A 13,979-nucleotide genomic window follows, 5' to 3' on the forward strand; every position below is an offset into this window, starting at 1 on the left:
ATTAGGTAGTTTAAGAGCCCTAATGAATGAATATGTTTCTATAGAAGGCAAACTCCGCATACATATATAAAACAGTACATATATCATGGGAAAGGAAAATATTGAGATGCATATTTGTAGGACACAAGACAGAAGATGGATGGGCGAGAAGAACCAACAACGAACTAATGGCTTTGTATAAAGAACCTATCATTACCAGGTTCATCAGGTCACAAAGAATCAAATGGTTGGGACATGTAGAAAGCATCGCAGTGAACAGAATACCCAATCTAGTGATGACCAGACAATTAGTCGGTACCAAAAGAAGATGTAGACCCAGATCGAGGTGGAATAATAAAGTGGAGAAGACCTTTAACTCGTGAAGGTGAGGGACTGGAAAAGGATAGCTCAAAAAGTGAATAGAAGTGAAAAATATTATTCATCAGGTCCTTCAGAAAAGTTAAGAATTTTGTATATACAGTGGAACCTGTTTAATTTGAACTTCCATAATTCGAAATCTTCTTTAATTCGAATTTTTATTCTGGTCCCTAGAGCATTTCCTATATAAGTAATGGTAAAAAGTCGTGAATAATTCGAATTATATTTTGGATAATTTGAACTTTTCTACTATCTTTTCTGAATATCTTAGAATCTTTTGTCATTACTGAGAAGCTGAATTCTAAAACGCAGCTAAAAATTTCCGATCTCTTGGGAAAAAAATAAAGTCTGTCTTTTTTATAGCTTGCAAATGTTTTCATTGGTATTTTTGGCCAAATTTTGTTGGCCCATTTTTTTAGGTTGACAAAACTCGGGCAAGAATAGGAACAAAAACATTTCCAAGCGATAAAACTGATCAACTACTGTTTTTTTTGCTGATCAGTTACTGATATTTATCATTTGCAGGTGATTTTGTAGGTAATCGTTGTTTTTGTAGATTTATTTTTTAATTCGAATTTTTGGATAATTCGAATTATTTTAAGAGTCCCCTGAGATTCGAATTATCCAAGTTTCACTGTATATGTTCGAGACAAGTTTTGTTTAAAATAATTTAATAATTTAAAATAAGAATTTATTTGAAATCTTGAATTTGGAAGTGGGATTCACAATTGGTAACTATGGTAACTAAGCAACTGGCAAATTCAAATGAAATATACTTACTATAATACTATAAGTACTTACAGGGATCAAAAGTAACAGGAAAAGCTATTATTGCATGAAAGTCTCAATGGCCCTCATTGCTGAATGTATGTACAAAAGACAAGATGAGACAAGTCAGAAGTAACAGTAAAAATTTATAACTAGGTTAAAGTTCAGAGCTAATTATGTAAATTTCATAAAAAAATCGTAATTATTATTGAAAAAGTGCGCTTACTGATTTACTGGTGATTGTAAAATGTACCAGGTGCTCATTTAGTTTCACTGACAACTAATAAAAACATTGAATTGAAAGAGAGGTCGCAAGGCAAAGGCATCAACTATCAACTAAAACGGTAACTTAACTTTTGTCTTTCGAGGATACCACGTGGTGGGTTCCGTTCATTGGCCTAGTACCGCTCTAGTAGCCTGGTGGTTCAACATCTCTGACTTTTAGCATTTGCTTTAAACAAATATTATCTGGTTATATAATTTTTGCAAAAAGCAAATAAGAATGACTTAATTATGAACGCAAGCGATCTAATAAGTTAATAAATCAAATTTAATAGACGAAATTATGGTCAGAGATGTGTAAAATATATTAGTTGTAGATTTCTTAAAAACATGCGATGCTTACTTTTGGTTTTCTCGATAACTGCCTCCTGTTTAAACGTTTTGATAAAGTACAGTATAAGTAAACCACTTGCACCAATAAGTAGCGAAAAAACAAACACCGTGCTTGTTAGAAAATCAGAAATAACACTTTCCATTTTTACAAAATTTCGACAAAAATAGAGTTCAACGTTTTACAATGAGTCACACTACCACGAGGTCCGCAAAACACTTCTCTCAGCTGTACTTTCCAACTTACTGACAACTGATCGAGACTGGCGGCAACATTTACATGGGAGAAAGGCGCCAAACTTGAATTTTTCTTGAAATGACTGACTTTATTCATGTTTTGAATGAACTTTCTATTAACAGACCTGCGGATTACTAACTACATAAACATAGGTACACGTCAGGGACACGTATAGCTCTTTACTGATCGATTTTATGTGTAAAATTTGATTTTTATTTACCTCTACAACTTTCTGGTCCTATCCCCTCCAGTCTGCGCTCTTCAGATAAACTGATCACTGCTCACACGTGGTTATATCGTCACTTGAATGCAGAACTATCCTAACTCAAAAAAAATTTTTTTTTCGTTTATTCCTTATAAAGGTAATACATATCGTATATTTTCATGCAGAACAATCTTAAGTTCATAACTTTAAATTTACTAATAGAAATTCTATATAGAACATCATAATCCTAACTAGCAAATCATTATTTTATCAATGCAGAATAATCCTAAGTAAATACAAATACAGTTAGGATTGTTCTGCATTTTCAATAACAATGCGCGCCAACATTATTTTTGTTATCTTCTATTTACATAGGATAATTCAACGGCTATCGGTTAGTCATTTCCATCGTCTTGTTGGATATTCACGTTTGTTCTTTTGCCAAATAGAGTTGCAGTGAGTGTGAATTTTAACAACAATAATGAAACGAGGTAAGTTTTAATAATAAATATGCTTTATTAGTAGTTTTTTATCTATTAAGTGAATCTAATTTTTATCTAATAAGTGAATTAATAAAACTGTGAATCTTGTTTTTAAGATGCTTTTGGTAGAAAGTAGGTACGCATTAAAGGGCTGTGTTTTTATTCTGCCACGTGCTATAAATTGTATATAACTATTAGGCACGTGTTGAATTTCACAATATTTTATGATATATTTGAGAAAATATCGCAGAATTACTAACCACACATACATATTTCGTTATTAAATAATATATAATTCTTTATATTGAACAATGCGTTGCTACAGACGGCAGTTTGGGGATACATTATTATTGGGACAAAAATTGTAAATTTGAACAAGTGAAATAAGGTTTAACGTACGTCCTGGTTTCTGAGTATTTTAATTTGTATCAATTAATTTTAAATGTCTGCAATTAATATGTTCTTGTTATGCTGACTGTAAGCTCATTGTAAATTTGTTGCAGGTGCGTTAATGGTAAAAATGGCCATGTCTATGAATCCAACACAACATGAGAATTCTGGAGAATCAAGTAATGATACGGCAGGTAGTCCCATATCTATAGCTACGGTAGAAAGCCCTTCCACATTGTATACTAACCAGCAGTACTACGGAGATCTAGGTGAATTAAGATGTCTACACTCTCCCGTACACCAAGAACAACAGTATTGCCAGCTCGAGACACCGATAGAACAGCAGTTTTCCCAACATTATAATCAATATTACGACTTACCAATACCTACCTCCATAAGCCTACTAGTACCTGAAGCAGAGCAGTATCGCCAATCTCCGAATAATTGTTTGGGTTATTGTTCACCTCTAGATAACGTCATAGATCTTCAAACATCCATCGAACAACCACGGTTGCAGCAACGTGATGAAGCTAAAGATTCCCATAATCCTACACCTAGCGTTGTAAATTTTGCAACACGTGTCCTTCAAGAGCAGGTCCTTCAGCACCAAGATGATATTACGCGTCCATCCACATCTACCGGTAAGCTTTTACCGACCATCTCACATCAAACTGATGAAAATAGTGACCCATATGCTACAGATGGAAGCTCAGATGTTGATTTTAATCCAAATGATTTTGATTTAGACCAGCAGGATGCCCTAGTGTCTGAGGAAAAAATACCAGATATCACCAAGTCTCGTAAGCGAAAAAGAAACCCAGATAATTGGAGGAGAAATAGAATAAAGAAATTACGAAACTCCGGCAAGGCCTATGTAAATTGGAAGTCTAAACAGGTTTCAGAAAGGATTATGAAACCGCCATGTCCCACAACATGCAGACTTAAATGTCAAACGAAATTTCAGGAAAAACATCGCGTCCAGATTTTTCAAGATTTTTGGAAATTGGGAGATATTAATTATCAGAGAGAATTTGTTTTGCGGAACTTAACTGTGAAGCCTACAAAACACCCCAGAAAAAAGAAGGATGCAGTTGAGCTTCCAGAAGGTGATACTTGTGAAAGTCGTAGAAAGCTGTCGTATTTTTATACTTTTCCACAAGAGAATTGTCCAGTCAACACAATCAAGGTATGTCAAACATTTTTCTTAAATACCCTGGGAATAAGTCATCAAATCGTCAAAACAGTAGTTAAAAAAACTCATCATTCAAATTCAATATCGCCACAAGCAGATTTACGAGGTAAAGTACAATGTAATTCTCGATTGCCAAAACATTTTAAGGATTCAGTACGACATCATATTAAGTCATTTGCTTTGATTGAAAGCCATTATTGCAGAAAAAATAGCACTAAAAAATATTTGCCACCTGACCTCAATATCAGCAAAATGTACCGTTTATATAAAACATATTGCAGTGATAACAATATAAATACCATAGCTTCTTATGCTATATATAGAGAGGTATTTAACAATGAATTTAATTTGGGTTTTTTCATTCCCAAAAAAGACCAGTGCGATTTTTGCAACAAATTGTCTAATTCTTCTCCGTCAGAAAAGGAAGAACTTCGTTCTGCAATGGAAGCTCATCTTAAAAACAAGGACTTATCTAGAGCAAATAAAGAACTAGATAAAGAGAGGGCTAAAACTGATAATTCGTTTTGCATGGCTATATACGACTTACAAAAAACATTGTTATGTCCTAAAGCTGAAGTATCTCTCCTCTACTATAGACGTAAGCTTGCATGTTACAATCTGACTGTGTACGATGCTGCTAACAAACAGGGATACTGCTACATGTGGCCAGAATCGCTAGCATGTAGGGGTGCTTGTGAAATCGGTAGTTGCATATTAAGTTTCATTGACGAAATGGTACGAAATGGAATTAAGGAATTCAGTTTCTATAGTGACAACTGCACTGGACAAAATCGCAATCGATTTATATATTGTCTGTACATGTATTGTGCCGCCAAATATGGTGTTAAAATTACTCACAGTTTTCTAGAAAAGGGACATACACAAAATGAGTGCGACTCCGTACATGGGGTTATCGAAAGAGCTGCAAAAAAAATCCCTATATTTAGTCCACAGCAGTGGTACACATTAGCAAGGACTGCGTGTAAAGTGCGACCTTATAAAATTAAAGAAATGGCTCAGGCGGACTTTTACGATTTAAAGGACCTGTTAGCCAAAACTACAAAAAATTGGGATAAAACTGAACTTGGTTGCAAAGTCATATTTAATAATTTGAAAGTTATTATGGTTGACCCAAAATGCCCAAACCAACTTAACGTTAAATATAGTTTTGAAGAAGATTTTATAAAAATTAATACTCTGGAATTGAAAAGGAGCCACCAAAAGTTAGACTCATTAGAGACCTATCAACTTAGAATGTTAAGAAGCTCACCAGTTCCAATTCCTGCCGCGAAATATAAAGACTTATTATTTTTGTGTGAAAACAAGGTTATACCTACGGAATACCATAACTTTTTCACTAATCTTCAAGCTAGTAACATTCCCGAACAGGAAACTGACGAAGATTAATTTAATATGTTAGTTTAATAATTTGACCATTTCATAGTATTCTTTGGTATTTTGATTTTGAGTTGTAAATCTTTAATAAAAATTAAAAAGTTTTAAATTTTACCGATTTTGTTTTTATTTGTATCCTATGTTAATCTTAAATTTATTCTAAGCTTGAAATGTATTAATGCAGAAGTAGCTTATGTACCAAACATCGCACTTACAATAGTTCTGCAGTAGAATTTATAAGTCAGTAGTATCCTAAGTCACACTTTTTATAAAAAAATTATCATTAATCCGTCTCATTCCTAATAACACATTTAAAAGGTTCCTAATATACTATACTGAGATAATTTCACCATTTAACCAAATACTGTTTAAATTATGACACATTGAAACATTAAAATCGCTCTCCTGTAAAATATCTTAAATGTGAGTTAAGCTAGTTCTGCATTCAGGTGACGATATGTATATCAGAATACACTATTTTAAATTGTTTTTCCACCCACCTCTACCGAAAGTATACTTTTCCGGACCTGATTGTAGGGAGCAAAGTTGTACTTTTCCTCCCTAGGGAGGAAAATATTTTTCCTCCCTAGGGAGGAAAAGTAAAAGTGACGTCATAGTATTTCATTCATGAAATATAACTTATTGACGCCCTGTGCAATATCTTTTTTTATTACTTAAGTATCTATACATTTTAACGTTTATTTATAAAACACCCAGTAGTTTGCAGAATGGTAAAAAACAGTAAATTGTTATTTTGATTTAACAATGTTTACATTAATAATTTTACTTATATCTGACAGTTGACAGTTATATTGTACCTACTTGTTAGTTTTAGTTTTAATAAATTTTGTTGGTTAGTTACATAAATAAATTAAGTAAAAATGAAAAAATGACTTGTTATTTGAGGAAGGTGGAAAAACCATATGTATAACATGGGAGTAAAGTGCCTTTTCCTCCCTTGAATGATTACTGCCCTCCGCTACGCGTCGGGCAGTAAACTTCATTCTCGGGAGGAAAAGTAGCACTTTCCTCCCTTGTTATACAAATAGCTATTTAATTACTTTTTTGTATAAAAATAATATGTATATTTTGCTCTACAATTTTACTACCGCTCGCATTGATAAGAAAGACGCTTGTGATAAACAACAAAGGTAGAATAGTAAGTATGCTATGCCAATGAAATGACTAATTCTGGTCTGGACTTCGCAATTATTATCGTTAGTAATAAACCAGTTTCCTGTTATGAGAGTGACGTAGTGATTTAGTCATCAATATATCGTTATTTTAACATTAAGATAAATCCCTTTCTGTTTTGGAGTCTGATGTAATGACGGGAAACACGTGGTCAATATCTTGTAATGTTGGATATTCGGAAGGAAGGTATTTTACACCCCAATTAATCTTTTATAGATCCTTTATCTATTAGGTTGTCAGAAGCGTTTGTTTATTAATTTTGCGCTAAACGGAGCATATGATAGGCTGTGTTTAACACCGACAAAAATTGAATTTTCCAATATTTCCACATGAATTAGCGCTCTATTTTTTCTATGATTGAATGCCTTGTAGTCGGAGAGATAGAAGCGGATTTTGTGCGTGATAAGTAATAGGGAAAAACTATACGGGGGTATGTTGAATTAGTTATGTACATGACTTTCCCCAACGGCCGGAAACCAGAGTGAGGGACGAGGGTAGTTATAAGGGGTCAAATTCGCGGATTTTTTTATTTTTTTGTGACGCTCATGATCGAGATAGTGCTCCAAAATTTGGGAATAAGTAGGTTATGACGTACCTAAGTAAAATCTCCAGGGGCGGAACAGTGCGTGGCCCACCAAGGTGTGGGGGGCAGGGGAGTATATAAAAACCCTAAGGGATTTTTTGTGACGTTCGTAGTCGAGATAGTGAACCAAAATTTGGGAGTAGGTAGATCATGACGTAACTAAGCAAAATCTCCAGGGGTGGAAACCAGATTTGGGGATGAGGGTAGTTTTAAGGGGTGAAAGTCGCAGTTTGTATTATTTTTTTTGTGACGTATCACAACATTTGTCCCCCACGCAGCGTTCCGCCCCTGGAGATTTTACTTAGTAATGTCATGATCTACTTATTCCCAAATTTTGGTGCACTACCTCGATCACGAACGGCAAAAAAACCCCTTATATTTTTATACTCTCTTTGTATTGCCTACCGCCCCTTTGTACCCCAAGCAGCGTTCCGCCCCTGGAGATTTCATTTAGTTACGTCATGACCTACTTACTCCAAAATTTTGGTGCACTATCTCCATCATGAGCGTCACAAAAAAAATAATAAAAACCGCGACTTTTACCCCTTAACTACCCTCGTCCTCGTCAGCCAGTCTGGTTTCCGCCTCTGGGGATTTTACTTAGTTATGTCATGATCTACTTATTCCCAAATTTTGGTGCACTATCTCAATCACGAACGTCGCAAAAAACCCCTTGTATTTTTTATATTCACTCTAGCCCCATCCCTTTGTCGGCCACGCAGCGTGCCACCCCTGGAGATTTTACTTAGTTACGTCATGATCTACTTATTCCCAAATTTTGGTGCACAAAATGACGCATGAGCGTCACAAAAAAATTATTAAAAACCGCGACTTTGACCCTTTATAACTACCCTCGTCCCCCACTATGGTTTCCGGCCGTTGGGGAAAATCATGTACACAACTAATTCAACATATCTCCGTATAGTTTTCCATATTACTTATCACGCACAAAATCAGCTCCCAGCTCTTAGACTATTAGTCCAGAGAAATAAGGTTTTTCTCGTGACACATCCCCCTCCAGGCCGAAACCAAATTTTTTGAGTAGTATGGACATCTATATTATTAACCTATATGTTTCCTGCAGCCGATTTTGATGATATACATAGTTATAAACAAATGAAGATCGAAAAACGGTAAATTATCGCTTTTTTCGTCTATTACCAAAAAGTTAAGCACTTTAAACAAATTTGAGAGTAAGAAACTCATAAATCGTATAAAAAACTTCAATATGGCATTCGCTGAATATGTCCAACCTTATTGGTTGCTTAGAAAATTGCAAAATAAATCATAAATATTGAGTTTTTATAAATATTCGTAACTTAGGTAAAAATTAACTTAGAATCTTCTTATTACGCGGAATGCCGAGACTTCTTGTACTTAAATTATATTTTAAATTTCAAAGCAATTGATCAAATAGTTTAAAAGTTATTTAATTTATTTTTCCCAAATTCATTTTCTTTGCAACACTATAAGTCAGAAAATTATGAGGTTACAATAATGCTTCGGACAGTTTATGAAAGAAGAACAGTTATACTATTACCTTAATTAAAAATAAATGACAAAAAATAATTTTAAACAGTGTAAAATTATATTGCAAAAACATGTCCATTTTTTGCTTACTTATAAACAATTAGAATAACTTTTTAACCGTTACCCGTAGAAAAATTATTTTTTCATATTTAGAAAGACTGAATTTTTATACACATTTAGAAAGAAAAACAACTGTTCTAGGACATTTAGGGACAAAGTTAGCCCCCCCATTTTTTTAATTCACATATTTTTGCAAAATTATTTTGCAATATCTATAATTATTTTTTGTCATTTTTTTTAAATTAAATTAATACTGTAAATTTTCTTCTTTCATAAACTATCCAAAATATTACTGTAACTTCATCGTTTTCTGACTTACAGTGTTGCAAAAAAAATTAATTTCGGATAAACAAATTAAATAATTTTTAAACTATTTGACCAATTGCTTTGGAATTTAGGGTGTAATTTAAGCACCATAAAACTCAGCATTCCATGTAATAAGAAGGTTCTAAGTTAATTTTTACATAAGTTATGAATATTTATAAAAACTCAAAATTTATGATTTATTTGGCAATTTTCTAAGTAACCAATAAGGATAAACATATTCAGCGAACGCCATATTGAAGTTTTTTATACGGTTTATGAGTTTATTACTCTCAAATTTGTTTAAAATGCCCAATTTTTTAGTAAGAGACGAAAAAAGCGAAAATTTACCGTTTTTTGATCTTCATTTGTTTGTAACTATGTATATCATCAAAATCGGCTGCAGGAAACATACAGGTTATTATTATAGATGACCATATTACTCGAAAAATTTGGTTTCAGCCTGGAGGGGGATGTGTCACCAACACGATATTTTTTTTCCTTATTTCTCTGGTCTATATTGATAATTTATTAATACCTAATATCGTAGTATCTCACTACATTTTATTTTATTGGTTTACTGGATTACTATATTAGTTTGATCGGTTAATATTTGACTTTTGTTTTTTTTTTATTTTTTTATTCTAGGCCGTCGATTATATACTTTAGAAAGGAACTAGGTATGTATAACGTTGTTGAAATAAATATGCGAATAATGTCCGTAAACAGATCTTTCTTTGTAATGTAACGTCTAATGAAGTCAAAACTTCTCTCACGAGGTGCAAAAATCCAGATATATACCTAAGACAGCAGTCGCGAATGGAAGCAAAACATGGACGCTAACAAAAAGAGTAAATAAATTGCTGGCGTGGGAGCGTAAAATCGTTCGAATGACATATCGTCGGTCTAAACCGCAAATTGCCTAAGTCACAAATTGAAAATTTTACAGGAGATACAAAAAACTTTTGAACAAAATTTAAAAAAGAGAAAATTGCCTAACTCCATGCAATACATAATTGACCAAAATTAGTTAAACAAAATATGTACGCAAACTTTCTACTTATATACTATATCCATATTAAAAATAATAGTCAAAATATATTTATTTACTTACATTTTCTAACGTTTTCAATCAAAACAACTTCAGAAACACTGACATAGGCAATATTCGTCTGAATGGGAAAGAACGTTTGGACTTCAGCAAAATTCGTTTAGCGAAATTGGCGCGAAATAAAAAATAATGACGCTTGTGGGAATTGTCAGGCGGTAGCTTTTACCGTCTACTACTAGTAAACACCATCGAGGAAAAGATACCAAAAGATTGGGGTGAAGGAGTTATAATAAAGCTACCAAAGAAAGGAAATCTCACACTATGCGAAAACTGGAGACCAATCACTCTTCTCACTGTAGCTACCAAAATAATGGCCAGAATAATATTGGAGAGAATTAAAGATCCCATAAATGAAAAATTAAGAATTAACCAAGCCGAACAGACCGAACAGTTCCTGTATTGACCATATAAATACCCTAAGAATCATCCTGGAACAATCAAGAGAAATGAATCAGGAAGTTTATATCAACTTTGTAGACTTCGAAAAAGCGTTTGATTCAATAAATCGTAATATGATGTGGAGGATATTAAAACTCTATGGAATACCAGACAAATATATAAGAGTAATAAGGCTTTTCTACGACGAATGTTTTGCCAGAGTTGAACATGAAGGGGAACTATCCCAACAAATAAGCATCTAAAAAGGAGTAAGACAGGGCTGTGTCTTGTCACCGACATTGTTTATAATAGTCATAGATTGGATAATGAAACAAACTGAAGATAAAAAAACAGGTATACAATGGTCACCATTTACAAAACTAGAGGATCTAGAGTTCGCTGACGACATATGTCTCATAACATCAAACAGACAACACATGCAAAACAAAATCACCAGATTGAACAACATAGCAAAAGCAACCGGCTTAAAAATAAATCCGAAAAAAACGAAAATACTATCAAATGGGGAAACGAACGGAAACAATATATATTTGGAAGGGAAACAAATAGAAGAAGTAAAAGATTTCTGTTATTTGGGCAGTCTGCTAAACACAACAGGAGGCACAGAAAAGGACATAACACAAAGAATAAGCTTCGCACAAAACGCTTTCAACTCTTTGCGCAAGATATTAGCCTCGACAAACATCAGCAGAAGAACAAAGTTACGATTATTTGAAACTAATGTAAAGTCTGTCCTGTTATATGGAGCAGAAACATGGAAACACCATAAAAAATTCTTTCAGAAAATACAATCCTTCATTAACAGGTGCCTACGTATTATACTAAGAATATTTTGGCCAAACAAAATTACTAATGACGAATTGTGGAGAATAACAAATGAAGAAAGGATAGAACATACAATAAAAAAACGGAAATGGAAGTGGATAGGACACACGTTACGAAAACCAGCAACAAATATTGCTAGACAAGCTCTACATTACAATGCTCAAGGCAAAAGAAGAATGGGTAGACCATCTTATACGTGGAAAAGAACAATAGAGAAAGAACTCAAAGAAAATAATTTAACATGGAACGATGCAAAAAAGATAGCAAAAAACAGAAGAGAATGGAGAAAACTAGTAAACAAAATTGGACGGAACTCAACAGATGATGCGTGGGACTAGCAACCTCACCATCATTCCTCATGCTACTTGAAACACCGCAAGGTGCCCTTTGCTCCACTTGGAGATATATGATATATGATGACTAGATAACACCAAAAAACAATTTTCGGAAAAAATGGACTTAAGCAATTTGCGGTTTAGACCGATGATATGGCCCTTGCAGAGAGCGTGACAAACGGATAGAGGCGCAGATACAATAACTAGTCAGTGTCAGAGTCTTTTCGGAAAGGAAAATCTAGTCAGATATACACTGTGGTGCAAAAAAATCGATCCACTAACAATTTGATCATTTTTGATGTTTCGAATTTCCTAAACCTGTTGTCCGATTTAAGTGATTTTTTACCACGTTATAGCCTTATTCATTGACAATATCCCTGTAGTAATACTGTTGCTAGACAGTCAAACTGTCATTGTATACCGGGTGTACGAACAGAGCCGTGTGGTACATCTTTTCAATATGATGCAAGTCTTCGAAATGCCGCCCCTTAAATATTATTGAAACTTACCTAACTTTTTATTTTTATTAAAAGAAACTACACAAAATTAACGAAAACTTCTATTTTAAAAACAAAACATACTTTAGAATAAATGAAATATGTATTAACACTAATTAAGTGGGTAGGCGCAAAATTTGCTTGCAATGCTTTTTAAATGCATTCATTTTTTTTCGAATCCTGAGAAAACTAATTAATATTTTTGAAAAATTTAAATGCAGACTAAAAGATTACATTATTACAGAGGGCAGAACGTCCCTAAAAATCTCTATAATGTTTATTTGAATAAGTTACAGGGTAAAAAAAAAGAGAAAATTGAGTGTAATTTTTAATTACAAATATCTTATTCAAATTCAAATATCTCTTTTGTTTATTCTAAGGGACTTTCGGCCCTCGGCAATATTGTAATATTTCAATCTGTGTTTAAATTTTTCAAAAATATTTGTTAGTTTTTTCAGGATTCGAAAAAAAGTGAATGCATTTAAAAAGCATTGCAAGCAAATTTTGCGCCTATGCTCATAAGTAACATTTACAAAAATTATAATGTTACCCTTCTGCCTTTAATTTTGACAAACTCGTCAATCAGATTGGTGTAGTCTAGTTGGGAGAAACAGTTGTAGCAGATAGTGAGAACTCTATTGAAATAAATGCTAATTTTTTTAGTTTTGTTTGTGTTATGGAGCTTCGTAAATAGTTTTTAATTTTGAAAAACTTCTTTCCACACTAGCTACTGAGACAGGGAGTGTTAATAAAATTCTTAGTTTATATCTACATTTCGTCATTTTGACACAAATAGTGCAAAACCTCTATAAAGGTTTCATGGAGTATGGTGTAATTTGAAATATATCACGCAATTCTTCTAGAAGATCATTATATCATCAGATTTTTTTCTTTTTCTATTGAAAGTATTGAATGAAGATTCATACAATATTTTTCTAGTGTTTAATCATCTATTTCCCTCAATTTAAAAATATCATATAAAAATTTAAAATTTTGATTATGAGTTTCTAGAAGCGAAAATCGATCAATCAAAGAATTAATGGCAATGTTTAAAGTATAGATGAACAAATTTATTTTAAATTTAGCTCCTCCACATATTTTTCGTAGTCAAATTAACGCTTTTTTCTACTGGCTCTAATTTCATTTTCAGCTGGAAATTCGGAACTTACATCAAAATTTTCTGCAATTTCATTAAATGTTTATTTGGTAATTAGCCATATTGTCTCTAACTTTTAATTTTTTCTATAGTTTCTGACAACACTTCTTTAAACAATCTGACAATTTTTTTTATTTTACTGATTATGCCGCCCCCCTTGTAATGCCGCCTGATGCGACTGCCTCGTCGCATCATAGCACGACACGGCGCTGTGTACGAATCAAACTGTGTTTTTTTCTCAAAGTTCGCATCACTCTGTGGATTAGCCTCAGGTTTTTCTGAACATTTTGTCTTTCGATTCATTCGCTTATGTTGGATAATAAAAAAGTTAGGTACTTTAACAACTG

At 33.2% G+C, this 13,979-nt stretch overlaps 2 protein-coding genes across 5 annotated transcripts in view; one reads left to right on the plus strand and one right to left on the minus strand.

The window, feature by feature from the left end:
* Positions 1 to 2,166, minus strand: part of LOC114330483 (transducin beta-like protein 2) — a 517,566-nt gene extending 515,400 nt beyond the window's left edge. For 3 of the 4 annotated variants that reach the window (XR_007698451.1, XR_007698450.1, XM_050652545.1), the window contains exon 1: positions 1,751 to 2,154. Coding sequence is in view for 2 of the 4 variants with exons in the window: in XM_050652545.1 (XP_050508502.1) it covers positions 1,751 to 1,883 (133 nt within the window). In the remaining 2 variants the exon portion in view is untranslated. Of the gene's footprint in view, positions 1 to 1,750 lie in introns of all 4 variants that reach the window. The other variant, XM_028280645.2, reaches the window with a different exon arrangement.
* A 102-nt stretch (positions 2,167 to 2,268) lies between these two features.
* LOC114337218 (uncharacterized) lies at positions 2,269 to 5,753 on the plus strand. The gene is made up of 2 exons (XM_028287624.2): positions 2,269 to 2,671; positions 3,166 to 5,753. Exons 1-2 carry the CDS (start codon positions 2,662 to 2,664, stop codon positions 5,649 to 5,651), a joined length of 2,496 nt encoding a protein of 831 aa, XP_028143425.2. The 5' UTR covers positions 2,269 to 2,661; the 3' UTR covers positions 5,652 to 5,753.
* The last annotated feature ends 8,226 nt before the right edge of the window (positions 5,754 to 13,979 follow it).

This window comes from Diabrotica virgifera, chromosome 5, assembly GCF_917563875.1.
Source record: "Diabrotica virgifera virgifera chromosome 5, PGI_DIABVI_V3a".
Classification (NCBI taxonomy): domain Eukaryota; kingdom Metazoa; phylum Arthropoda; class Insecta; order Coleoptera; family Chrysomelidae; genus Diabrotica; species Diabrotica virgifera.